We start from the raw sequence: 27650 nt of genomic DNA, 5'->3' as shown, positions 1-27650 counted from the left end.
CTCTTCTCTTATTGTGATGCTGGAGCTGGACTTGATGCCTTCATCTTAACAATACAAATAGCTTTTTCTTAGCATTTTATTGAGTTAGTTATTTTTTGGACTATTTTTGTATTTATTTGGTTGGACAGCTGAAGATAGACAGGAAATGTTGGAGTGGGTGATGACACACAGCAAAGGGTCAGATTTGAACAGAATTTCACCCCGGGGATTAATAAAATATTTCTGATTCTGAGTCTTAAGCTACTACCACTATGACGAGGACTACAACCTCCGTACATGGTGTACGTAGCATAGCTGCTAGGCTATCCAGAGCCCCTGTTTATTACTCTTGGTGTATTAGTCTGCAAATCCTTATCTTACTACTCTACCGCTTTTTCAAAAGAATTGTGGTTGTAAGTAAAAGTGAGTGTTTGTTCAACTTTAAGATGTGTACACATAAATGGAATGAGGCATTATGCAGCTTGTTTCCTATTCATTATTAAACTTTTAAGCAAAGTATCTAAAATCAAGTCAACATCGAGTCTTGTTTGTACTACTAAGTGGTCAAAGCAAAATGATACAAAACACAAATATTTGCTATTTAAGCTAAAAATCACACTAAAGATATCAGCCAATTGTTAATCAATGATCCAATCATTCAATTTCATTCCAGCTTTCTTGGCACTAAAATAAAATCAACATGTGAAATGCTCCCTTCTCACGATCCTACTGGTAAACAAACTCATTCCTCAGGATGGAAACAGTTCCCTAAGTGTGATATTTATGTTTAGAGGGCTGCGCCTTTGTTCATTTTAATCTCAGCTCTTTAACATAAACCTCCGAGATTCTTTCCCTCTCCGTAAATCAATAATCCCGCCTCGTGAGAGTGCTTTTGGCAGATTTTAAATTGAGGGGAGATCTTGGCGAGCTGAGCAGAAGGAGGCAGAGAATTACAGAAATGCTAATCCAGATAATAAAGATTTTCTCTCATTGTAATTGTTATTAAGGACCTGGCGTGAATTTAGGTGGGATTAGTTGAAGGAGGTGAAAAGCAGAGGAGGCCAGGGGCGACCAGGCACTAAGACCCAGTGGAGAGAAAGGAGGCTGGGTGCTGCCTCCCCACTTGCTGCCTGCCTGTCTGCACTGCTCGGCTCTGCAGTTGCCCTGAGCGTGTACAGGAGACAGTGTGTGAGGCGGAGGAGTGTGTGTATGTGCATCACAGGCTGAAAGACAGGACCCCTATTCCTTTTTTTTTTTAATCTGCTCCAGCTGGATCGAAGAGGAGGTGGAGGTGTGTGTCTGTGGGTTTGGCTGGATGGGGGGGGTGGGGTGGGGGTGGGGGGGGTGTCAGCTGGTTAGGTGGGAGGTGATGACGAGATTAAAGGAGGCAGGTGAGGAGGAGACACAAGGAGCACCCCCACCCCCTCTGTGACGTGGTGTGTGTGTTCATGTGTGTGTGGGAGGGAGGGAGAGCGAAACAGGTCCTTCAGTAGATGGTGAACATGCATTGGAGGAAGCAGCCCCTCTCCAGACTGAGGTATGTCACCCACTTAATGCCACACACCTGATCTGTTAGCGGAGTGTGTGGGTGTGTGTGTCTTTTGGGGTAAATCTTGGGTAAAGAGGATGATGTTGAGCCTATGTGTCCTTTATGAAGCTTATCTCTCATTTAAATGTGTGTGTTAAAGTGTTTGTCATGAAAGGAACAACAGGCTAGTTTTTCTCCTTGAAGTAAGCACAGTCATGTGCATATTATAGTCATATGTTTCCAGAGTACAGACAGAGAGAGTCCGCCTCAATCTTATATATTAAGTTTGAGTAATTTGTTCAGAGCTTCTGAGCTAAAATAGTGAATTGATTAGATTGGATCAAATGGGAAGCTGTGCTGAAGTCCCAACTGTTCCCCCTCATGATTTAAGTAGCTCTATTTGTTTGTGTTTTTATGCACATAAATTTGTTTTAAATACTCTTTCTTAATCGCACGTTTCCATTTGATTTTGCTGGAGGGAGCAGAAAATTGCAATGTTGTTGATAATAGATTATTTTTAATTTACTGGTCCTTCGAGCTCCAAATTGACCACGTACCCCAGAGACCTGTAAGACAATCAATTCTGATTGGACTAAGAATCTCCAGAGGGCTCCTCCATTGTTGTTGCTATATCAGAGATGAGAGTTTTTTTTTTGTTTTTGTTTTTTTTAAATGGGGCTGAAGGTGACTGTAACCCTTTGACCTATTCAGAAAAGGCCGCCTACTCTCGCCTGCGTGTGTCAGGTGATTGTGGTGCTCCATGATGTGTGTACGTGTTCAGGAAAAGAACAGGCGCCTTGCAGGGATGAAGCCTGTCACACTTGTGAAATGGAAAACTTGCACATGCAGGTGTGTAGAATATGGAAATGTACCAAAGGTGTAGTGCTTGTTCCTCCGCTTTTACAGTGTGTGGGGTTGCGTCCAGGGGAGGTTGTGATAGTAAACAAAGTGTGGAGCCTCTTGATTACTCAACGGCTGAAGGTTCTCAGTCACTGTTTGAACTCATTTCAGATTTTAATTTACTAAAGCTACATAGGTTTTATTTATTATTATTTATTATAGGTTTTAGTATTTTTATTAAAAGCCTCCTCCCACAACATGTGTTCCACATTTTATTCAAGCATCCAGTTCTCTTCTTGACTCTGTTTAAGGGGACATGTGGTCCACTCTGCACCCTGAGCTTCTCCCTCAGGGCACTGGCTGCCCTGAAAACACACATCTGAGGATGCAGATGTCAAATATGTTGGAAATGATTACCCTACAAACAAATGAGTGCAGAATGCACCACGTCTGACAGCTTTACATCTTAAGCTGAAGAATCATTTGACACAGGGTTTTACATGTCAGATGAGCAACAGAAATGGCCTAAATTTGGAAGAGAGGGATTCATGTGAGATTGCATTCAGATTCATAGTCATGCATGTCTATGAGTGGATAGACTATGACAATGAGAATGAGTGAATTTGTGATAATAGTAGATTAGAATGTTTTTTTCTGGGATGTATTATCTTTGGCAAACGGTAAATAGACCACTTCTAGTGCTTTTTAGTCTACTGACCACACAACACACTATTACTCTTCATGTCTTCATGTCATGTGGCTTGCCTAGGAACACTATGTAGACTGCAGAAGCTGGGGATTGAACCACCAACTTTACAAGTGAGAGACAATGGACCTCATTCACTAATATGTGTGTAGAAATGTTCTTACTCTGCTCATAAAATAAGTGCATACGCAAAATTACCGTCGGATTCATGACACGTGCGTACCAGCCAATTTTGTTCTCACCAACTTGCGTATGATAGTGAATCAGAATCATTCTAAATCGTGAGGCGCTTACTACCACACCCCCATCTCTCCATATAAGGACATCCGATTGGTGTATCAGGACGAGAGCGGTGAGGTGGAGACACGTAGAAGTTTTTAGGAGATGGCCCCAAAAGACTAAAAAGATCGGCATGTCTGCGGCTTAGATGCCGTTACAGTGAATTACATAGTTGCAGAAAGTTCATGCATTGGCAGTTGGAGTCAGCGGTCAGTCATTCGTCTCACTCTTGTGGAGGCACCGGCTGCAATTTGCTTCAGCAAGGCTAGATCTTTAAACTTTCTTAGATGTAAATCATAATCATGAATGTTCCCTGCATGCTCTTACATAGGCTCCAATTAATCAGCTGGTTTTGCTTACAAATGCGATATTTCATAGCAATATTAGTGGGAGTGGTCGGCGATTAGATTTAAGATTTTAGATTAAAGGATGATAAGGCGAATATTTCATGATTATTTAATACATTAAGTCAATGCATTAGTTAATTCACATTTTTAATGCTTGTCTTTTCAGCATATATATATATAAAAATTTTTTTACTGAATGTATTTTTAATATGTCATGCATTTAGTTAAAAGAGTTTGTGTTAACATTTTCTGAGAAAGCTGGTCAATCATTTGTGTGTACGCATGGTCTGAGGAAGTTCTATTTTTACTCGCAGAGTAAGAATAAATTCAACTAAGAATATATTGATGAATCCCAGATTTGTGCCTCAAACGTTTAAGCACATATTAAAGTTAGTGAATGAGGCCCGCTGTGTCTAGTAAAAAACAAAAACTATCTGGTTGCTGTGAAAAATCTGTCATTTTTCAAGTAAAAAAGACAAAATTTCTCATAGAATATCTATAAAGAAACATATTTTTAAAAGTTGATTAAATAAAATATGATTCACCTTTCCCTTCATCGCAGTTGGCCTGTGATATATTTCATTTAAAGAATGCAGGCAATTTGTAAAACTGGATAACAAAAACTTCAGCTTGCACTCTTTTTAATCTGTACTGTCTCTTTTTCGTTTCAGATTTTAGGTAATTCTGGAAGAGACAGACGCCTTTGCTATAAATACAAAGAATCGTGAGTAACATCGGCTGCTGAGCTCCAGACTACACTCCATCAGGGTCCAGGCCTGCCAGGACAGATACCACCATCTAAGTTTCTTAGTGACACCCTATGACAGGGGAGGATGGGTGATGGGCCTGTGAACTTCAGCGGACTCTCTCCTCTTTATCCCATCCTCTCATGGAGCGTCCCATCACACCGAGCCCATCCTGTAACTGTTCTCTCCCTGGCCTCCCCACACTGTCAGAATCCCTGCATCAGAATATCTCAAACAACTCCCAGTCTATCTTTGGCATTGGAGGGGGGGTAGACCTAAACCAGTTGTTGGCGTTGTGTGCTATGATCATCATGGACATGCTGGCAGTGGTGGGGAACTTGGCGGTGATGATCGTCATCACCAAAACGCCGCAGCTAAGAAAGTTTGCCTTTGTGTTCCACCTGTGCTTGGTTGACCTGCTGGCTGCAGTGGTCCTGATGCCTTTAGGGATGCTGTCTGACTGGATCCTGGTGGACGAGGCCCTGTGCCGGAGCTACTTCTCCCTGAGTGTGTGTCTTGTGAGCGCTGCCATCCTCACAATATGTGCCATCAACGTGGAGCGTTACTACTACATCATTCATCCCATGCGTCACCAAGTGAAGATGACGGTAAGGGTGGTGGTGATGGTGCTGGTGGGAATCTGGATTAAAGCTGTGATTATGTCAGTGCTGCCCCTCTTAGGGTGGCTGTTTCAGGTGGACCAGGGCCTTGGGAATCCTTCAGTCCTCATTCAGGGTCAGAGACGCTGCTCCCTGCACTGGTCAGGAGGCAGAATCACCCGGCTGCTCTTCATGATCTTCTTTACGTTCATCTACTTCCTGTGCCCCATGCTGATCATCCTGGTGGTCTACTGCAACATGTTCAAGGTGGCACGGGTGGCGGGCATGCAGCACGGCCCTCTTCCTACCTGGATGGACACGCCGAGACAACGATCCGAGTCCATCAGCAGCCACTCAACTATGGCAGCCAGCCTCTGGGGAACTGGTGCACGCAGTACTCCACAGAGGAGCTTCAGTGGAGGGAAGGCTGCGGTGGTTCTTGTGGCAGTGGGAGGCCAGTTTCTCTGCTGCTGGCTGCCATATTTCTCCTTCCACCTCTACACTGCTGTGGTGTCTTCATCGCCTGCCTCTCAGGCTCAGATGGAGACCGTAGTCACATGGATTGGCTATTTCTGCTTCACCTCCAACCCCTTCTTCTACGGCTGCCTGAACAGGCAGATACGAGAGGAGCTGGGTCGCCACCTGGCCTGCCTCTTCAAGAGGGCTGGGCCTGGCGAGGGGGAACAGCTGGCAAGTCGAGAAGCCTCCATCGAGGAGAACTTTTTGCAGTTTCTTCAGGGCACTGGATGCAATCTGGAGCCCTGCAACTCTCACAGCAGAGCCAGTCCACTGGAGCCAGAGACTGAGGGGCTTCAAGGATCAGATGTTCAGCAGAACACGCCAGCTGACTTTAACATCCCCGGGCAGATTCTGGAGGAAACCTCAGAGTTCATACAGCGGCAACAGCTGAACAATGAGCTGCATGTCTCAGAGAACTGCTGCAAAACTGCACCCGGGCTGTAGCTGCCTTTCATGTGCTGTCTCTGCGCCATTAGAATTTAATAAAAATACCCTGTTTTATCCATATTTCCTTACATTTGTTGAATTGATAAGTCTTTTGTTCATACTTCTACAGTGCTTTGAAGCTGCATCTTGGCGTTACGTCATGAGGCTTTCATGTTGCCAACAGTCACAAACAGTCATGATGCTGCAGCATTCTACATGTGTGAGCCAGACTGTACAGTGTCACAAGTGGATGAGTGTCAAGCATCATTGATAAACGAAAAAAAATGTAAAGCTTAGAGGGAGCAAAACTGAAGAATGACCACAGTTTTCACAGTTTCAAGAAGACTCTAAGAGCCATCAAAAGATACTTTGAATGATTCAGAAAAGTGCCAGGCAGTATGTTTTGATAAGATGTCATTTAAAGATGAATTCATTTTTTGCTAATTAAAATGTGGTTCTGCATAAGACATCAGAATATAGCTGACTAAACTGATTTATGGCACATCATTTCAACTACATCAAAAGTCCTGCTCTTTAATCTGCCATAAGACGTCTATAGAATCTTATTTACATTTAATTAAAGTAGAGGGCAAAATGTTCCCTCATTTTTGTCTTGAAGGACTTAAAGAATCCCTCTGAAGAATCACTTTGTATTATTATTGATTCAACCATATAAAAAAATGACTCCCACCACTATTTAGACACTATTTCAGCAATGTGTTATTATTTTGCTGAACTTTTGTGGCGGAAGAAAACAAGAAAATGTCCCAAAACAATTGTCCAATTATTTAGCTGTTGCCAATTTGTTCAGCAAGTGTTTTTAAATCCGCTCCCATAAACGATCCATAACGAAATTAATACAAAAAGGTTTTTCTTTCCCAGGTGAAATGGACTGAAAATTCAGAGTCCTTTTTTAAAAAAAGTGTTTCAAACTGAAATATTCATTGAGTAAAAAAGGATAATTTCACAGCTGGTGCTGCTGCTGGTGTCTGTGATAATCAGGCTGACACTGGAGAGTATTTTTAACCTTTTTCCATGAATATTTTTTATCATGTTCATCTGCTCTCCGTCTTGTGATTATCACTTCCTCACCGAAAAGATCTCACATTAGTTAACTCGTGATTTCAAGCACTTCAACTGAAAGAAAAAAAACATTGTAGCTGTTTAAAATTTGTTTGCCTAGAGAGACGGTGTTAATGATTGAAAGTCTCTAAAAAAATGTTTAAAAACACTTGCTATAGCATGATCAAATTGACTCAAACAACCAGTCCCCATCACCCCTCAGACATCTGTGGTGTTTTCAGGTAAACACAGGCACAGTGCAAATGCTCGTGTTTGTGCTACAAACAGCCAGGTTTGTTGTGGCTACACAGCACACAGGAGAGGTGATGCTGACACATGGCAGCCTTTGCCTTTGGCCTCCTTTAGAAACAAAAGGATTACATGAGTGATACTTTCTCTGATCTCAGGTGGATACAAGCAGGTTGCACAAGTCACACGAGCAGTGTTGACGTTCCAAAGACAATCATGAGGCACAAATCTCTTACATCACACTCTTTTTTTGTGTCTCTTTTTTATACTTCTTTGTTGCCTTCATTGTCCTTTGATCTGCTTCCTAACAAACTGTTAGTGTGGTCACAAGTTGCTCAACACAAGGCGCTCAGGAAAGACTCTGCGTTTGCTCAGAGACATAAACGAAAAAAGCTTTCTTTGTCCTACATAAGGGCAAAATGTTCTTAATGTTCTCAAATAGCTGGTGACTGTTTACCAGGAGGGGTCATTGTGTCATTTTGTTTGAAAAATGTTTTCTTTGTGTTAAAAGGTGGAGTGAGGCCATAATTAAGTGAGAACAAGACAAAGCAATAAACCTCAAAGTCCTACAATCTTTAAATGTGTTTATTCACAAAAAATAAAATTACAAAATTAATTTATGATACGTTTATATTGATAATCAACATAAATCTACCTTAATAAATTAAACCAGCGCACAAAAACAAGAGTTAAATCCCTTTAGGGAATCTAAGACCTTCCTCTGCGACCGTTATTGATCCTCTACTCTTTCTCGTAGCATGCAGTAATAAGTTCAGTGATGTTTCACACTGTCATACCATCATGTTGACTGCACATCAATACAACATTCAAACAGCTGGATTTCTGTTACAGCTGCAAATCAGATTCAACACTTTCAGCTCTACTTTCTGCTACCATCTGCTGAAGATGAGGACGACCTGAAAAGAATCTGTTCTGCTGTGAGTGGCAAGATGATGTTCCAGCTTTTATGAACAATCTTGGACTTTTTACTTTAATCATAAAATCCCTGCAATGTTTTATTTTCCACTCTGTATCTTTGGGGGTTTTTTTTGTTTTTTTTTCTGCTTTGTTTCTTTTTTTTGTACCTAAGCTGGAAGGACTGTATAGATTCCTCTTTTTTTCTAGTTTGTTTTCCCTCTTGCTCAGAGTCTCGCGTGTATCAGTTGCCCGTCAGCTGAAATGATTAAAGACAAAAAGAGAAGATTTACTCGAGTGTTGTGCTTGTTGATGTATAGGTACGAGACATTTTCACATCAATAGCCACATTCATCATGTGATCTGTGTGTGTGTGTGTGTGTGTGTGTGTGTGTGTGTGTGTGTGTGTGTGTGTGTGTGTGTGTGTGTGTGTGTGTGTGTGTGTGTGTGTGTGTGTGTGTGTGTGTGTGTCATCGAGGTGAAATGAAGCCCTAAGAAGAGGATAAAAAGATGGGTGACATTTAGAGGATACCGAGGCTCGTCAGAAGGGGGATGTTCTGAATAAAACTAAATATAACAACCAAACCAACTGAGGACTATAACCATAAAAAATCAGATCCATAAAATTTAATTGATGTTAGAGAAGGACTGCAAGATTATTTAGACAGAGGTTGAGGTTATTAACACACTTCATTACATTTTAGGAGACTTTTTATAGGGAGATTTATTTTGGATTTAAGTATGTAATTGCTGGTATTTTTCACAGGAAATGCCTCGTTCTGTCATCATCAGCTCATCCTCTTTTTTTTTTCTGATTATCCTAATGAAGCCTCTCCTGTGCTGCTCGCCATCAGATGCACTGACTCAGAGCTTTCATGCGCAGCAGAGGAGGGCCGCCTCCCACAGTGCTCAGTTCAAACAAACAGCCTGACCTTTGTGACAGGCAACAACACGCCCACTGAGGGTGCATCTTGTCACTCTGGGGGAGCTGCTAGGTGCACAGCCCAGACATTCAGAGGATGAGTTGGGGGTGTTTCTTATAAACCAAGAGCCTGAACTGACCTGTTATTGCACAGCATGGAGAACCCTAAAATAAAAACAGATGTATGTGTGTGTGTGTGTGTGTGTGTGTCGGCAGTGAAAAGTCTCCCTCTGTGGATCAGAGAGGAAATTGCTCTTGTGAATTTTTCACTTACTTCCAGGTCCTGACTCCTCTGAATCCACTGTTCCCTCAGTAAGCTGTGCTGATGATGGAGCGGAGGGCTGTGATACAGGAGCAGACTGGAGCTGAAAGAGAGTAAAATCACTGTTGCACATACAGACTTAAGTCTTACGGTACTTTTTAATCTCTGTTTAATTTATTTCTATTCATTAAGGAGATAAGTCACTGTTTGCAATGTTAGTTTTTTTAAAGCTTTCCAGAGTTTTAAATCACATTTTATCGACACATCTACAGCTCTCTCTTCTACCTCATTAATGACATTTTGGTACAAGTAGATCTCTTTCAGATAGTAGCCTACAGAGCAAGTTGGGGCATTGTAAATTTCCCTCTTTTTTTTTGTCTGTCAACCTATATGTAATAAAACAAATAAGGGCTTGATAAATATATTGGGTCCATAAGATCAGAGGTCAATCATTCCAAAGGATACACATAAGCTCAAAGTTAGTTTTCCAATGCCAAAAGACATGAAAAGATGGTAACCAAATGAAGGAGTAGAAACGTATAGCATTTCTTTATCTGCAAATGTGATGCATCATCCACAACAAGACATGAAGACAGAAGAAGACATGTTCACACAAAAAACACAACACAACATTTCAGCTAATAGTGACAGGAAAAGGGCGAGTGACTCGACATGTAGGCTACCTAGGCTATAGCCTACGTTTATTTTATACACACCAGTGAGTTCAAAGACTGACATATAACCTACTGAGAAGGGCAATGAAAAGTTGGCTGAACCACGAACTGCAGAAGCTTTTTTTCTGACCATGCCATTGACTACGTTCACATTGACGTAATTACGCAAAAATATTACTCAGCCTAGTTTCATTCAAAGTTTACCTTTAGGTTGTAGTCCTTGGTTTTGAACTGAGTAGACCAGGAACAAGTAAGGTTAAACTTAACTAACTAGTCTTTTGTCTGCTCTCTGTCTTCATTTAGCAGACAGGCCGAATCAAGCAACCCCCTTTGTAAGTCAGCTATGGGTCAGCTGGGGGGCGCTCTAACACCACACACACACAAACCTCCTTCCTCACTGTTTACTCCTGAATGATATGCCTACAACAAACTGGCGACAAAACGTGCACAAGAAGCTTCAATTTTCCTTTTAAGATAGCATACATAATAATTAGTTCACTCAAATTTTGCGAGGAGCATGCCTGATTTTAAGCTAAAACGATGCTCCAAAACCAGAGAGGCCAGATAACACATTGGCCTATCTGTTGGTTTAGAAACGACTACATTACCCGTCAGCCCTCTGAGGCGCATCATTTTTCCTCTTTCGGTGCTGTTTTTTTTTTCCTTCAGCTGGATGAACTGCACATGAGCCTGTCTTAACACGTTACAAAAACAGTGATTTTTTTTTTTGTTCGTGGAGGTTTATTTCTTTTCCGTGAAACGCTGGATAAGTTAACTTAAAGCAGCCTATTTTGTGTTTATAGCCTATTTTTTCCATGTTGAAGTTCTACTGCGGGGACTGAAGTTCTGATAACTTGGATGAAATATATTGAAACGAAAACTACTTTTTCAGGCAGGTTTTTTTTCTTCTCAAATTCCTCACCAAGACAGACAGAGAAAAACAGAGAGGAGTGAGTGGACCGGAGCTGTGGAAGCTCAGCATCAGACTTGTGCCTACTCTTTTGGACAGAAGAGCCTCCCGTGCCAACGCCTTTCCCTCTGTCCACTTCTCCTCCTCGGCTGGGAAAGTTCAGCTCACACCGCCCCAAGGGCAATTTGACGGCTTTTTTTCCCCCTGCGACTCATGAGCGGCTGAACCTTCTGTCGTACGGTAAAGAAGTAGTTTGATAGTGAAAATGGGCTGCACGATCAGCGCAGAGGACAAGGCTGCGGTGGAGAGGAGTAAAATGATTGATAAAAACCTGCGGGAGGACAGAGAGAAATCCTCCAGAGAAGTCAAACTCCTACTGCTCGGTAGGTTATGTTGGGCTCTTTTTTTTATGGAACTGGTGATCCATACTCGTACTTTTTAATGCATGAAATTAACCTGTCAATCTTTGGGTAGCCTACTTTTCATTTTGACTTTTTGTATATCTGAGTTCACTCGTTCTCCTCCTTCTGTTGGTTTAAAACAGCTGTGGCTCATCTGCACTGACAGAACTCATAGAATGTATCCAGATGTTGGTGGAGAGAGAGGCTAGTCCTGTGCCGCCTCTTAAGAGGTATAGGAGTAGTGGATTCATGCTCAGAGGAGACAATGCCTATTTGTTGACAAGTATTGACACTTGTCACAAAGCAAGGTAACTCCTGCAGGTCTGTTTTTACCTAATTGATTACATTCAAAACTTTACATCTGCAGAAATGTCGACCAGGTGAAAGTGTTCTGTGTTTATGACTGAACACTAAAGCAATACATGCTTTGATCTGTGTTGGGACTAGTCTGAACAAATATTCGCAACGCAACGTCTGTGGCAATGATGAGTATCAACCATACCCATGCAAAACTTACAGGTAACGATTAGTTTCAAGATGAGCCTTTGAATCTTTTGTCCCTTTAAAATCAGAATAAAAGAGAGTCTTAAACATTTCTTAGACCAACATTTCAAAACTCAGACATGCAGCTTAAAAGCAGAGAGAAGCATCAATGACTCATGGTTGCTTCTAGGTTCAGTGTCATGACCTTGGCCACATTAGGGACTCTATTAACCACCGGCTGTGTGTAGCTGCGTTGCCTGCTGGTCTGTGTAACTTGCTCACTTTGTGGTCCTGCCACTGTGGGTGTGGATGCACAGACGTGCCAAGAGGATTAAATGGCCTCAGTCCATTCCAGCAGCATATTTTATGCCAATGTCCCCCTCGCAAGAACTTCTCTCTGCAAATGTCTTTTGCTAGTTTAATATGCTGACTGGGCAAGTTTACATCACATTAGGTCTATGCCAAAAAACAGATCAGAATAACAGTGTTAGGATCATAACACCTGCAACAGAACATTATATCCTTTTCTTTTTCTTCTTAGGTTTTCTTGCTGCTACTTAGCTCCAATTATCCACTGTTGCTACTAGTAATTAAAACAATTTGAAGTTACTGCTTAATAAGACAAACAGTGGTGTATGATCAGTTTGGCATCTGTTGACTTTCAAGCTGTAGATTGTGCGGGAACTCTCATGACTTTTCATTATGTCTGTAACATCATGGTGTGTGTAACCATGGACTAAAACATGTTCCCAGAATCAAGGGGAGTAACACGTACTTTATGAAAAGGACAGTTTTAAGCACAGAAGTAGATTTAGAGTAAGTTCCTGACATGTAGAATTCATTTTCATGCTGCAGGACATCCTGAAGATATTCTAACATACTGCACTGATGCTTCATGATGCAGAGATGGCTGTGTCTCAAGTTGCAAGTACCCTTATATTTATTGATCTTGGAAAAATATCCACATGGAAGACTTTTTTTTTAAGTTAGCTGAAGATGTTCATTACACATGCTACACAGCCACTTAGCTGAACCAGAGTTAGCTATGAGCTAATTTACTTCTGTAGTCCGTGGTTAGGAGACAGAAACAAGTCTCTGTTAAGAAATATACCAAAAACATCTACACAACAATACATCAATCAATCAATCAATCAATTTTTATTTGTATAGCGTCAACTCATAACAAGTGTTATCTCGAGACACTTTACAAAAAGCAGGTAAAAGACCTTACTTATTGCTATATTACAAAGACCCGGCCTATCCATCATGAGCACTTTAGCAAAGCAGCAAAAGTTACAGTGGTAAGAAAAAACTGCCTTATTAGAGGGCAGAAATCTTCGGCTGGATCCCCGGCTCATGACGAAACAGCCTTCACAGGCCTAGACTGCGCCGGGCTTGGGCATCACCACGCTACAACAGCATTAAATTCATTCACAGGGAACTTCACAAAATATATTAAAACATTAATAGGCTAAGAGCACTACACTTTAGGAACTATGTGTTCCCTTACCACTATACAACAGCCTCAAGTTCCTCCACAATGGCATAAACCATACAATATGAATCCATTAAAAGCTGTAAGCTACATAACAAAAACAGCTGTACCACAACATCACATCACATCCCCAAATCAACATATAAAACAATATCACAATACACAAACATCAATACACTACAACATTATCGAACAGAGTTCATCAAACTTCATGTGTTTATGTTTGATGAGTGCATGATTGAGTTGATTTTAGTCATGATTTCATCTTAGATTTAAATTCAGCAAAGCTACAGTAAGGCACTCTCTGATTTGACTTGGTATGGAGTTCCAAAAATATGTAGCTCTTTGTAGCTCTGATTTTCCGGGGCAACATTGCTCAGCAAAGATGGTATCTGAGATTTGTTGTGGAACCATCACAGAGCAGTTAAACCCATCTACTTCTTACCATCATCATAACAGGGAGTGCAGTATTTTCTTGCTCATCGTTGGTGAAAACAGACACGATGGGTAAGACCATTTCATATGGTACTTCAATGTTTGCCTTCTTGTTTCATAGTTGTTTGTGTTCTGGTTCTGTAAGTGGATTCATACTCAAAATGAAAGGGAGCGGTTTTTAAAGGCAGGTACCCCTTTGCAGTGTTTTTGTCAAGGTTATAGATGAATCCCTGCCATTACCTCAATGATTATGGACAATTTACTTCATACTGAGGATTTGTTTGGTGGTAAAATATTTCAATGTAGGTAAAAATTGTATTGCTTGGTAAAAGTTCTGGCAAAAAAGAGTTAGGAGGGAGTGATTTTTTCCAGGCAGTGCCCTCCTCTCTGTACTGGAATGAAGAGTTATGGAAGAAAAACAAAAGAAAATCCAGCTGCTGTTTTACCACAAAACTGGAGCGCCAACACACCCTTCCAATGAAAATGTTCTCCTGTTAAACCGCAAACAGCGATTCATAAAAAAAATCTACCTTTGAGATTCTTGTTTAATGAGGCTTGGTTTGGAGTTCAGACTCCTGCACGTCTGTGTGAACGTCTGTGTGAAGTTGGTTTGAGAGCTGGCTGAGAGGCACATTTGACCATCGGCCAAAAAGGTCCATGAATGAGATACTTGGTGACTGACAGAACTGAGGAAATGGAACAACACAATTTGTTCTCTCCTGCCCGTCTGGTGAGCTGGCGTAAATCACTTTTACTAGTGACAGCTTAACAAAAGGTTTCATGGATTTAACTCATGTTGGCTGCTCTTCTGAACATAACTCTACTGCAAGTCTTCTTGACAAAGTTCATTTACTAAAAATGTCCTGTACCACCAACTTTGAGGAACAACAATATTAAGAAAAGTAACCACATTATTTAAACCATTCTGACAACATAATTAGAAATAAGAGTTTTTCACATTTTAAATTCCATTGCCTGAATGAATAGTGAATACGTCTTCATCCAATGGTTACTCGTAATTATTGTGGTAATATTAAGCAAAAGGAGGCTATACTGCCAGTATAAACTCAACCCAGATTTTATTTTTTAGAAGTATCTTATCCAAGGTTTTCTTAGTTTGACTTCAAACGTTTCAAGTCCACACATGTTTACATGCCTCCTCATTTAAACAGCTATGAAAATATTTCTTATTCTGGAGTGGTGAAGCACCAACTTGTCACGGCAAAAATCTGGCTTCAAATCATAGAATTAAGAGTTAGTTGTAGCCAACATGACATCAACCATTGGTGAGTAGACAGCGATTCTGAAACCTTAGAGTTTGGCATTGTTGCCATCCCTTATTGGATTTTTGGAGCCAAAAGTGACCATGTGAAACTGAGAAAAACTATTTTGTTTGAAAATGATATGCACCATTTGAACTTGATACTCTCAAAATGTTTTTAAAAAAAAGTTGGGACAGTTGCACCAAAAGACTGGAAAGTTGTAAAGTGCTTAAGATAAAACCTTATGGAACATCTCACAGTAACCCTATTCAGGCTGCCGATTCAAAGTGAGAATCGTGTACTTCCCTGTAACATTTCGCATCCAATCTCAATGTAACTTGGGGACGAACTGTTCGTTCCCCTAGCATCTTCGGAGGTAGTAACAGAGGCGTTGCAGAGGCTAGGCAGGATCTGCAGAGCAAGCGGGGAAGTGCAGCGCTGTGTGTGTGCATATCTGTGCCGTGCTCTCACACACGTGAATTCAATCAATCAATCATTGTTTGTATAGCGCCAATTCATGCGCCTGTACATGAATAAGGACGGCGGTGGTTGTGGGGACGACACAGTCTGATGGAGGTGGCTGGGCATCAAGCGGTGGTTGGGTCATCACAGTCCGATGGTTCACATACTGGGACAATATAACACTGTTGCGGAATCAATCTGAATGTCTTAACGCGTAATGACCATGGAGCTTCATTACGGCGCTGTAGAAGAATTACATCCTGAAAATGGCTAATGAGTTTAACTAGCAACAGGTTGGTAAGATTATTGGAGTAGAAAATGGGCCTCCCAGAGAGGGTATGCTGGTAAATAGTGCAACACTTTAAGATTCATGTTATGTTTTTTAAGAATTATTTGTTGGCTTTTTATGCCTTTATTAAAGAGACAGGACATGGGATAGTATCATAAATCAGCAGAGAGAGAGAGAGTTGGGAATGACATGCAGCAAAGGAGCCACAGGTTGGATTTCAATCCTGGGCTGCCGGCTTGAAGACTGTAGCCTCTATACAGTCATCATGGGACGAGTAAATTAACCACTGAACCACTGGCGCCCTGATTATGATAGGTTTTTTTTCTATATAATTGCAAAGAATGAGGTAATTCATTGTCTGTAGTATCATCAAAATATTAAGAGAATCTGAAGAAATCTCTGGGGACAAGACCAAAAACCAACATTAAGTGGCTGTAATCTTCGGGCCCTCTGGCGGCCCTGCATTTAAAACAGTCACGATTCTTTGATGGACATCACTGCATGGGCTCAAGAACACTTCCATAAAGCATTGATTGTGAACACAGTTCATTGTTCCATCCACACATGCAGTTCTTATAAACTCTGCCATGCAAAGAGGAAACTGTTTTTAAACTACATCCAGAAACATCACAGCCTTTTCTGGGCCTGAGCTTGTTTAAAATTGACTCCTGATGTCTGACAATTACAAACATGACTTTGGACACTTATTCTCCAGGCTTAAGATGAGAGGGACTATCCAGTTTATTATTAAAGCACAGTTCAAAAGCCAGCATCCATGGTGGCTTGGGGGTGCATTAGTGCGCATGGTATTAGTAACCTGCAAATGTGAATGCACCATTGATGCTAAACCATATATACACTTTTTGAAGCAACATATGCTGCGTATATAAGACAATGCCTTTTTATATATATATTTGTGGGTGGGCTATCTCAAAGAAAAGCCCTGGTCAGAGAAAGATGAGTGGGAGTGACATCTCTGGTGGTTGCCAACATCATGATGGAAAATGTATTTGACCTGTTTCATTATCAGTAAAGACATTCAAAACCCTTTGTTCCTGTTGAGAAGTACGACATCCTAAAATAAGAATCGTTATAACCAATTTAGACACTAGAGAACATGGTTCAAAATTAAGGAAGAATGGGTTAAAAAATGGAAGAAAAGAAGCAGACTGTCGTCTATTGTACAGCAATTTTTGAGCAGAGAAGAATTCAGTGTTTATTGTGGGGCTTTAGGTCACTGTTAGACTCATTAAATAATCTGGGGGTTTTTTATGGCCCTTCTGCTTTCTGACGCTCACAGCGGCATGATATCTGGGATTGTCTCTCCAGTGGAAAAACACTGGCTCAGCCAGAAGCGTGACAACTGTTTCCTGTTTGGCTAATAGTTGTAGAAATACTGTGGAGGTTCCTCATGTGAAATCATTTCCCCTCTTAACATTTTTTACAGCAGCCTTTATTGTATTAAAGGATTTGATATACATTGTACCATCATTTGTCACAGAATGTGACCCTCGTTCCCTAGAGAAGGAACCCAGCTCATAACACGTCTGTTTCCCTAAATCCTCTCGGTGCTTCTGCACCACTGTGGTTTACTGTACACATTTTAGGGTAAGCAGATTGTATCTGACTCCTCCATATAACACTTGTGTACATGAGGCCAATGACAAACAGCTTATCTAAAGGAAGATTTGAGCTACTCATACCAGCCCAACATGCACATGCCATGACAATATAAAGCCCCTCAGGCCCCATATGAAGGTTTGCTGTTGAACTTCGTCAAAGGAAGCTTTTCCTTAATCATTCTGTTAGAAACAAAAGGTACATTATATGGTGAATGATGGGATCAATTTCTGTTCAGCCTTCATGAAAAGCTGTAGAGATCCTTCCTCCATGTGAGAGGACTCTAACATCTGGTGTCAGTTTTTTTCTTTTTAAGCTATTGACATTTCTCTTATGGCAGCCTAAATACTCTGCGTGTTTTTCAGGTGCTGGGGAATCTGGGAAAAGCACGATAGTAAAGCAGATGAAGTAAGTCACAGTTAAAACTGCACATGACATTGCATCCAATTGCTACTTTCCCTATAAGGCTTTGCTGCTATTTTTGTATTTTGTTGACAAAAGACAGTCGCTCTTCCTCGCTCTTTCAGCTGCAGCCTTGTTGTCAGAGGTTAATGGTGTGCGGAAAGCTGTGATTGCAAACAGGGTTCATCCCTCATTGGAAGCAAAGTAACAGCCTCATTTTACTGGGCTCAGGCAGAGGAGGAAGCACCCTTTTACATATTATGTCAAACAAAAGAGGCCAGTGGTAGCCTGGCAGGACCTGAATAGATTCCCCCAGTTCCCACATTAGGCATGCTGCATGCTCACTGAAGCTCAAATTCCAGCACTAATGACAGTGTTGCATGAAATTATTCTTAAAACTGTAATTTGTCCCACATTTGTTACACTCATTGTTAACACTGTTTATCAGGACTCTAAAAGCCTATTTGTTTTTTGCTTCTGTATCAGAATTATTCATGAAGATGGCTACTCCGAAGAAGAGTGCAAGCAGTACAAAATGGTCGTGTACAGCAACACCATCCAGTCTATTATGGCCATCATCAGAGCCATGGGACGCTTGCAGATAGAATTTGGAGATGCTGCGCGGGCGGTAAATATACCAAGCTCTGACTCCTTTTTTCTGTGACTTTTGAAGAGCAACATCCTTGAAGATAATATGAATCACCACAAAAAAAAGGTGTGCAATGACAACAAAATTTGTATCTTTTTTTGCCAGGACGATGCTCGCCAACTGTTTGCCCTGGCGAGCTCAGCGGAGGAAGGTGTGATTTCACCAGAGCTGACCACTGTGATTCGGAGGCTGTGGAAAGATGTTGGGGTTCAGGAGTGCTTTGATCGATCACGAGAGTATCAACTCAATGACTCCGCTGCATAGTAAGGACTCACTTCTCTACAGATAGATCCCAAAACACTTTAATTACCACCATTAAATTGAGTCAATATGTAGATGACTGCATTCTTTATCTCAGCGATTTAACTAAACAAAATCTGCAAAGAGAATGCTTTACAAGTAATTGAATCTTGTTTTCACCCTTTATTACAGTAATACATTTTTCTGAAAAAAGGTTTCATATTAATCCGCTGCAAGATCATTTAATTTCATGAAAGCACTATAAGAGACATTATTGATCAGTTCACGGGAAACTGGTGTTTAGGCATGTTTTGATGGACTGTGCTGCATAGTGAAGACTCACTTATTCACATACAGATCCATAAACCCTTACCAAGTATAAAATACAGCTGTAAAACAAGCCTTTACGCAGATGACTGCAGTCTTTATCTCAGTGATTTAAGGACTCAAAACCTGCATTAAAGCTGTTATACAGCCTTTATTAAATTGTCCTTAAAGAGATAACAATCAGTGTTCTTTTAAGATCATGCTGAAGCTGTAAAAGATGATTGATCTGTCTAGGGGAAAATAATTGATTTAAAAAAAAAAACAACTATTGTGTTGATTCAGTTTGTCTCTGTTGCGAGGCTTGGCTGTTTTATGATTATATGTCAATTATTTTTGACTGCTGTTGAACAAAATGAGATATTGAATATCATAAATTTTTTTTAGTAAGTTTTTTATTATTTCATTTTTGGACATTCGGAAAGAATCAACCAGTTGTGTAAATAACTTGCAGGTAAATCCGTAATCCATCATTTGTTTGATTCAGATTTCTTTATTTTTTTTGGGTTAGTACTCATGGTATTAACACTTTCGGTTTATTCTCCATGGAAATGTGACTGCCGTGATGATCAAGAGGGAATTTTTGAAATTGCGTCACCTGTTCTCAAGGTCCTACTTTTAAATTGGATGATGGCATTTCTTGTAATCCTGTTTCCTCATTACAGAGAAGTGGCTCCATGTTGACTAAGACATTTTCTTCTTCATTTGTGTAATATTATTGCTGGAACAAAGAGAGAGACGAGATGTGACTTGTTCCTTACAGTCTTGTGTCAGCTTGTTGTACAGATTGATCACATTCCTGAAAAAGGAGAAACATGAAAGAGAAACGGACAACTGGAGTATCTCTGTTACCATATACTTGTTTAGATATCACTTGACCTGACAAAATGTATATTTAACCACTGGATACAATTATCAGCATGCCAAACAAATAGTTTGAGCGAAATATAGTCCAGTGTTCATGAAGAGTTAAGGCTTTCTGTTTCTGCAGCGTTTGATTTGTCGTCATGATTTGTTCTGTTTAGTTTTGTTTTTCACAGTTAGATGGTTTTATCTTTTAGATCTCATTCTTCCCTGGTGTTTCCCTCTATGTTCTAGTGTTTCTTAATTTTCCATTCTACAGTGTCTTCAGTGTTTCTTGTCTTGTGTTCATTCTGTGTGTTTCCCTCCAGTGTGATTGCCCTCATTGTCTTCACCTGTGTCATTAGTCTAACCTGTGTTTGATTACCCCTGTGTCTATTTAGTCTCTGTGTTTCTTCCCTTCTGTGTCAGTTCATTGTATGTCGTAAGTAGAGTGTAGTTTGTCTGTCTGTCTGTCTGTCTGTCTGTCTGTCTGTCTGTCTGTCTGTCTGTCAGACATTCCAATGTTTCCTCATGGCTCCTTTTTGGCTTTTTTTTTGCACAATTTTTGAATTAGTGAGTTTTGTTTGCCTTTTTGTTAAAATAAATTATTTTTGTTAATTCTGCATCTGGGTCCTCCTCTTAGTTTTCTCGATCCGTAACAGACAGTAGTTGAGTGTGAAGGACACGTTTTTTGTTTTGAAAACAACGGAGCTGTCATAGCTCTGAGTGCACTTCGTCTACACTATAAGACATGAGAAACTAGTGGGGTTAGTCTGTTTTCATTCCATCCCAGAAGGAGCCAGTGTTTATAACCCACCAAAATACGAGCCCATATTTAGCATCGTTCTGTGGAGTCATGTCTGCCATAGAGCAAGACCTCCACTTTACTAGAGATAAATGTCTTTAAAAATAAAGATATATTAAACCAGAAAGCCCCTACATAGTACCCTTAATTTTATTAAGGAAAACAGACACTACAGTAAATTTCATGGATAATCTCCATATTAGAGACCACTGATTAAGGATTATTTTTTAGACCAGTGCTAATATCCACATTCAAGGGAACAAATCCAGGAATTCAATTTTAGTGTTGGTTCATTAATTTTGCACATTTATGACCACGCAAAAGAAGTCAGAGGTTTTTTTCTTAAAAGAAAAAAATCTTAAACAAAGAATATTTGACAACATTAATAAAATGTGGATCAGTTCTGATGTGGGCCAAGGAGACTCCTTAGCTGTGATGCTCGAGTGCAGGTGCTGCACACAGTACTGAGAGTATTTTTGAAGTCAGAGCAGACTCACAGCATCGTTTTCTGCACCTTTATTTGGAGAATAAGTAGCAGTCTGAAAACATGTAGCAGTCTGATGTATCTGTGAAAGGCCTATATCAGCCTTATATTTTATGCTGAACAATATTTTGATCGAACTCGACTGCATAAAGGTATGTTTTCTGTCTTGCAGCTACCTGAATGATTTGGAGAGGATCTGTGAGCCGAACTATGTCCCGACTCAGCAGGATGTGCTTCGTACACGAGTTAAGACAACTGGCATCGTGGAGACTCACTTCACCTTCAAAGATCTCTACTTCAAGTTAGTATTAACATAATAACTGATCTACTCATGTACAGTCATGGTCAACTTTTCAAATTGTATGGTTCAAGAATAGTTTCAAATATTGATTAACATTAGATCAATTCTTTGGACTTACCATCTGATTCCCAACCCTGGGCTCTGAGGTGTGAGATTGAGAGGATGTTTTATTTAGATTTGAACACTTTTAATTTCAGTAATTGAGTGACGATAATACTTTCAGCAGGACAACGATATGGAAACACATGATCAAAAATGACTTAAACTAAATCTTTATTGCAAAGAAAGACACCTCCAAGTGTGTTACTCTGCAGTTTTGTGTCGATTTTGTGTGCATCTGTCATATTGTTACAATATTTCTTCATTAAGTTGAATATTGTTCTGTTATTTCTTGGCTCATGCACCTGGTTTTTTCTTGTTGAGTATTTTATTTTGAAGCTCTGTTAACTGCCTATCTCACACCGCTTTCATAACTCACATTATGTCCTCTGCTGGAATTGAGCCTGTGAATTGAGCAAGTGTATTACATTTGCATCATTTTGTCAAGGTCTTTCACTTTTTCAATTTTTCTGAAACTCAGCCGTGAAAAACTCTTAGGCCTGTGCTTGTAACCGCCCAAAAAATTGTTCAGCATCTCTACACGTGTAATTACTGAGATGAAATTCAAACGCATTCTGTCATTTCAGTTCTGTGTCAGTTAAAAGTAAAGTTCAGATTCAGATTGGCTCTGATCGCCTCAGTTGACGGCAGAAGTATCATAAACAAGCGTGTGTTTGAGTGTGAGTGTTTATGCTTAGTCATGCTTTGTAATTCAATGGAATTCCTCCTCATCATTAATTCAACTAGAAAGACATTAGAAGTAGAGTGTTAACATTCACTTTACATTTACTTGTACCACCCTGCGTCTCTGTTTGTGTGTGTACGTGCTTCTGCAGGATGTTTGATGTCGGGGGTCAGCGCTCAGAGAGGAAGAAGTGGATCCATTGTTTTGAGGGAGTCACAAGTATCATTTTCTGTGTGGCGCTCAGTGACTACGACCTCGTCTTGGCGGAGGATGAGGAGATGGTAAATGATGAAGCACCGTTATTAAATATGATCCCTGAATCTTAACGAGAAGTCAATACTAGATTTCATGTTTCGAGACCTGCCTTTTCCACAGCACACATTTGGCTTTCTCAGAAGATGAAAAGCACAGGTGTTACTAATAAGATTAAGGATGGCTTCTGTTCAAGTGTTCCAGTAAGACATGACAGTGAGCCAGCTTTTATTTTGTGGCTCGTCAGTGCTGGCGAAGACACAACAGAACCCTTTTCATTTCGATTCAAACATTACGAGCCCTGCAAATTGTGTTTAATTAATCCATTGTATTTACAATATGTTTGAAATGGTATTTCATTTATGTGCCACATGGAGCCTTTAGTTAAAAACCGTTGTAAATTAACAGGACGTCACGATTTTGATTACTAACCTCTGCTGTCCTGCTGTGACATGTCAAAATGTGATTCAAGGAAGTGAGAGACATTGTGTAAGTTCACATCTGCTCCTTACTCAGAACCGGATGCATGAGAGCATGAAGCTTTTCGACTCCATCTGCAACAACAAGTGGTTCACGCTCACCTCCATCATCCTCTTCCTCAACAAGAAGGACTTGTTTGACGAGAAGATCAGCAGGAGTCCGCTCACTATCTGCTACCCTGAATACTCTGGTGAGACAAATCTCTGGATTAGTCATACGTCACTTTTATTGAAGTTTGTGTATTCACTCCCTCAAGTGTGTTGAAAACAGGAAATAGTATGTAGTCATCTATCTCCTTTGTTTGAACATTGATGTGCATTAAATACATTCCTTGAAATGCAGCCAAACATTTAGATTTTAGCTTGGATTAATTCACTGTAGGCCATTTTTTGCTTATTATTATATCAGCCAAGGCCTGTCGAATATCCATGACGTATTTTGAACCTATTATCTATAGATCCTCTACACCAGTGGTTCCCAAAGTGGGGGTCGGGACCCCCAGGGGGGTCGCCTGCCACCAAGAGGGGGGTCGCGAGATGCCTTCCATAAAAAAAAAAAAAAATCATTTAAAAGTGCATAAGTATATATTTTTACCCATTTTTGTAAATATACAAAAAGTAGTCCAATGTCATATACGACAGTATCATTAAGTGAAATGGAAATGAAATGAATGTGTACATTTTTTATTGTTTTTAGGCTGTTGTATTATTTTGTGTTCCTAGTTTTTGGATAGGTTTATTAGTGTGTGCGTGGCTGTCGCTACGTTATATACCTAACTAACCACCTTAAAGAACAGTGTGGGGTCCCCAGTTTCCGTCACCCTCATTTTGGGGGTCACGACCTGAAAAGTTTGGGAACCCCTGCTCTACACAACAGATTGAGCCACAGTCATTTTAAAGCTCATCACTAAATCCATTCAATATGAACTTTTTTGTCCCAGTTTGTATTTTACATTTTTTGCCCACAATTTTTCACTTTTGCTGCAAAATATAATCTCAAAGCATCATGTTCACCACAGTGGGGAAAAAAACTGCGTTACAAAAATGTTTTAAAGAAATTAACATCTGATAATAGCAGATAACAGAGAGAGAGACAGAGAAATGATCTTCCTCTGTAAGGTGGCCATGCAGATAATAATCAACACCTGGTCACAGAGACCTTTAAGAACATTTTTCTTAAAGGTCCCATATTATACTTTTTCTGGTTTTATATGCCCTTTAGTGTGTTTTCCAAGTGTCCTGTGCATGTTTAGGTACATCTATTTGCAAAAATTCAAAGTCCGCGGAAACGCGGCTTCTCCTACGTCCTCCTGTTAGCTGTAGCATTAGCTGCATGTAACACTCGGTTCTAGCCCCCCTCGATAAAAATCTGTCAGTGCGGCGTCATTGTCAGTGTGAGATCACTGATCTAAGCCCATTGGCTCGTTGTGGAAAGCCCTGCAGCTCATGTTGAAATTTCTGAGAAGCGTGCTGAGCAACTGACCAATAACGACAGAGCGGATCGGCAGACCAATCAGAGCAGACTTGGCCCACGTGGGATCTAACAGTGGGGTCTAACAGTGGGGGCTCAGCAGAACGTAGCTGATGGACTCAGAGCGTAGAGGGAGCAAGGAGGAGCAGTACATGAAAACAGACACTTTTTTTCGAACTTTCGCTATTGTGAACGTACAAAAGTAGGTACATAGATTAAATATACGAACCCCAAAAAGGGCATAATATGGGCTCTTTAACTTTATGTGTTTGTTACCTTTACACAGTTTAACCAGCATTATGAAAATTGAAACTGTGTTATTTTTTATCATTGGCTTTGTTTCTGTTGTAGGTGGGCACTCGTACGAAGAGGCTGCAGCTTATATCCAGTGCCAGTTCGAGGACTTAAATAAACGAAAAGACACTAAGGAGATCTACACCCACTTCACATGTGCCACAGACACCAAGAATGTGCAGTTTGTGTTCGATGCTGTCACCGACGTCATCATCAAGATCAACCTGAGGGAGATCGGTCTCTTTTAAGGCTTAAGGCCTGCAGGTCTGCACCCTGACTTTCACCTGTACTACAGTTTGTGTAGAATCATTGCGATATGTGGCATCATGGTGTCATTGTACAGTGAACGACTAAAATGACATAATACAAATGAGTTTCTCATCACCAAAGGCGATTTTGCTGATGTGAAGACATTGTTGGCTTTATAGCTATTGGAGTGACATTTTGCTTAGATACTTACTGCACTCAGAGAGTCACTCCCATTTACCTTGCCAGAAAGAATTTAAAAAAAAGCTTAAGTTTGTAAACTAAATGATAACATGCTAACATGGAAAAACTAGCATGCTAAAAGTCTCAATGTTACTGTCACTAGCCCTTTACTGACTGAAACAGCGCCATGAAGAAGCTATGCCATTGTTACGCCTTTATATTTACACATTGCATCCGTAACAGCGTAATGTTGGTGCCAGTCTGTGACTGCACATTGTGTTACGTTGTTACAGGGTCGAAAAGCACAGCTTGTGAACACAGTGAGAGCTTCACATACACACAGTGCTAATCTGCCTTGCTAGCTCCAACATTACACCTGGCCACCGTCTCCCCCCTCCATTCGGCCTCTGATGGTGGAATAACTTCACCAAAACTATTCCACCTCCATGCGTTTCACATTGCAGGTTTAACAGAACAGGGGTGTTATATAATATCCTGCCTTGAAGTGGCAGTGTGTAAAAGCCAACTTGTTAGCAGGATGCTACCATCTAGGCTTACCACTCCAAATGTTTATTATGCTAACATTTACTCAATTTGAAAGACTTAAACTGCCTGTTGGCTTTATGTACTGGTTGTTTTTTGTGGAGCTCATGAATAAAATTAGAAGAGCATATTGACGAGTATTATATTGACAGGACTTAGATGTTTGATTTTAATATTTCCTGTAAGCATAGTAGTTATTTTCCTTTCCTTTGCAGGTGTCTGGAGGAAAATCGGGACTTCTGGGCTTTTTTTTTGTGTCTGCAGAAGGCAAAATGCAAAGTAGGTCTAACAGAGGACTGAGCTGGTGGCCATGCTGAATGCTGGACCTTTTACCGCTATTTGGGGACTTGATACTATGATCACTATTGTCTTATTGGATTCATGATGCAGAGAAAATTTGGAGCAAGTGATAAGTGAGAGAGGCTTGTGAAATGATCCTTGTGAGTCATGTGGAGTCCTGTCATATTGAAGACCTGAGCATCAGTTGGGTGCTGGCAGGTCAAGCTCCTCTGATGTCTGGGACACATTCATAGTTTGTCTATTGTATGAATCAGGGCCAAAAGAGCCTTTGTATCAAGCCCATGGCTGCAGTCTGCAGTCTCACAAGTCATGTGTAAATTCTGTTTCACTGTTGCATCCTCTCTGAGCTTACGTTTTTATCACATTGCCTTTACTGAATATTTGCAATTGTTACATTTGATTTTGATTTTGAGTTACATTCATGTAGTATTTCTACTTACGGATGTTTGAGTGCTATTACTTAAGTATGCAGAAGTTTTTTGTGTGAGCAGTTTTGATGTAAATAACATGATCTATAAGGTTTGGGATTAGCTACAGTCATGTGAGATCATTAGCATCATTGCTTTTTAATCCTTTACTAGTTCAATATTGAACATTTTTTCTAGATGAGACACATTACTGCAAATCAGCTTGTAGAGGTAAATTTTTTTTTTTTCTCATGTGTTTGAATATGACTAATTTTATTCACTCAGTCAAGGTCCACAGAGAACTTTTTTTTCAAGATAAAAGGGTATTGCTGTAGATATCAATGAGGATGTATAAATAAATTAAACCAAAAGAGAGAAGAAGTTTGATATATTTGTGTTTTTTTTAACCGTGGCCACTACATTACACTGAGGGAATCTACTATGTACTTTCTTGGAGCACAGTTTGATCAGTAAAGTTCTGCACAAAATAATCCTGCTAGAAAACTTTTCCGGTAGTGAAAAGTGAAAACACTGGCCCATCGGCAAATGATGTGGCATGCACAGATGTCCGTAGCCAATCTCTTGTGTCACATCAATTTAAAGCACACAAGCTAGTATAACAGATAGCTGGCTCAGAGATGAGGGTTTTCATTGAGCAGAAGAAGTCACCTGTTTGACATACTGGTGAAAGAAAATGTAGGCAGTGTGGGAGACTTGCACTATCTCTGAGAATGATCAGTAACATGCAGTTTGTAAGAGTGACATCTCAAGAGGGAGGACTATGTACAACAGTTGAAATAAATCCAATGACATAGCATTTGAAAAAACAGACCCGAAGAATAACAGAAGTTATGAAGCAAACATTAGAATTGGCAATCGACTAAATTGTTATTTTAAACATCAGCCCTCATTTTCACAGTACGTCTCCAGTACGTCTTGAGTTTAAAACAAAATCTTGGCCAGTGTCAGTAAGATGTCATCCACTAAATATTTATTTAGGAGTCTGTACTAAACCGTGGAGTGAAGGAGGTCACACAAATTGGAAACAGTATGTTTGGACTTCAGACACATGTCTGTACTTTTGTGTTGGGGGCTCAGTTTGCTTCAGCTGCTGCACACACCAGTTATCACCAGGGCGTATTCAGAGGGCTGGCATGACCCCCCCCCCCCCCCCCTTTCAAATCTTATTGGACAACCCAGGTGCCTCTCCAAATTCAAAAATCTATGATTGGC

At 40.4% G+C, this 27650-nt stretch overlaps 2 protein-coding genes across 3 annotated transcripts; both read left to right on the top strand.

The window, feature by feature from the left end:
* Nucleotides 1-1157: 1157 nt before the first annotated feature.
* gpr61 (G protein-coupled receptor 61) lies at nt 1158-8487 on the top strand. Of its 2 annotated transcripts, none has more exons than XM_061057903.1 (2): nt 1158-1270; nt 4351-8487. In XM_061057903.1, the coding sequence occupies exon 2, from the start codon at nt 4569-4571 to the stop codon at nt 5985-5987; it is 1419 nt and encodes a 472-aa protein (XP_060913886.1). In that variant the 5' UTR covers nt 1158-1270; nt 4351-4568; the 3' UTR covers nt 5988-8487. The 2 variants fall into 2 exon arrangements, with proteins under 2 accessions (XP_060913886.1, XP_060913884.1); XM_061057901.1 differs by lacking the exon at nt 1158-1270 and adding an exon at nt 1332-1516.
* Nucleotides 8488-10715: 2228 nt separating this feature from the next.
* gnai3 (guanine nucleotide binding protein (G protein), alpha inhibiting activity polypeptide 3) lies at nt 10716-26804 on the top strand. Its single transcript, XM_061056862.1, has 9 exons — nt 10716-11346; nt 17776-17818; nt 18299-18440; nt 18567-18724; nt 21330-21458; nt 22394-22523; nt 23011-23164; nt 24796-25002; nt 25926-26804. Exons 1-8 carry the CDS (start codon nt 11229-11231, stop codon nt 24984-24986), a joined length of 1065 nt encoding a protein of 354 aa, XP_060912845.1. The 5' UTR covers nt 10716-11228; the 3' UTR covers nt 24987-25002; nt 25926-26804.
* The last annotated feature ends 846 nt before the right edge of the window (nt 26805-27650 follow it).

This window comes from Labrus mixtus, chromosome 15, assembly GCF_963584025.1.
Source record: "Labrus mixtus chromosome 15, fLabMix1.1, whole genome shotgun sequence".
NCBI classification, from domain to species: domain Eukaryota; kingdom Metazoa; phylum Chordata; class Actinopteri; order Labriformes; family Labridae; genus Labrus; species Labrus mixtus.
The sequence above is the reverse complement of the archived record's forward strand: the minus strand, read 5'-3'. Positions and strand labels throughout refer to the sequence as shown.

Bases quoted from the DNA above. Each gene is read 5' to 3' on its own strand.
- gnai3 (XM_061056862.1), top strand. From the start codon at position 11,229: ATGGGCTGCACGATCAGCGCAGAGGACAAGGCTGCGGTGGAGAGGAGT. The intron at 11,347-17,775 runs GTAGGTTATGTT...CGTGTTTTTCAG, and splicing joins AGTCAAACTCCTACTGCTCG to GTGCTGGGGAATCTGGGAAA. The intron at 17,819-18,298 runs GTAAGTCACAGT...CTTCTGTATCAG, and splicing joins ACGATAGTAAAGCAGATGAA to AATTATTCATGAAGATGGCT.
- gpr61 (XM_061057903.1), top strand. From the start codon at position 4,569: ATGGAGCGTCCCATCACACCGAGCCCATCCTGTAACTGTTCTCTCCCT.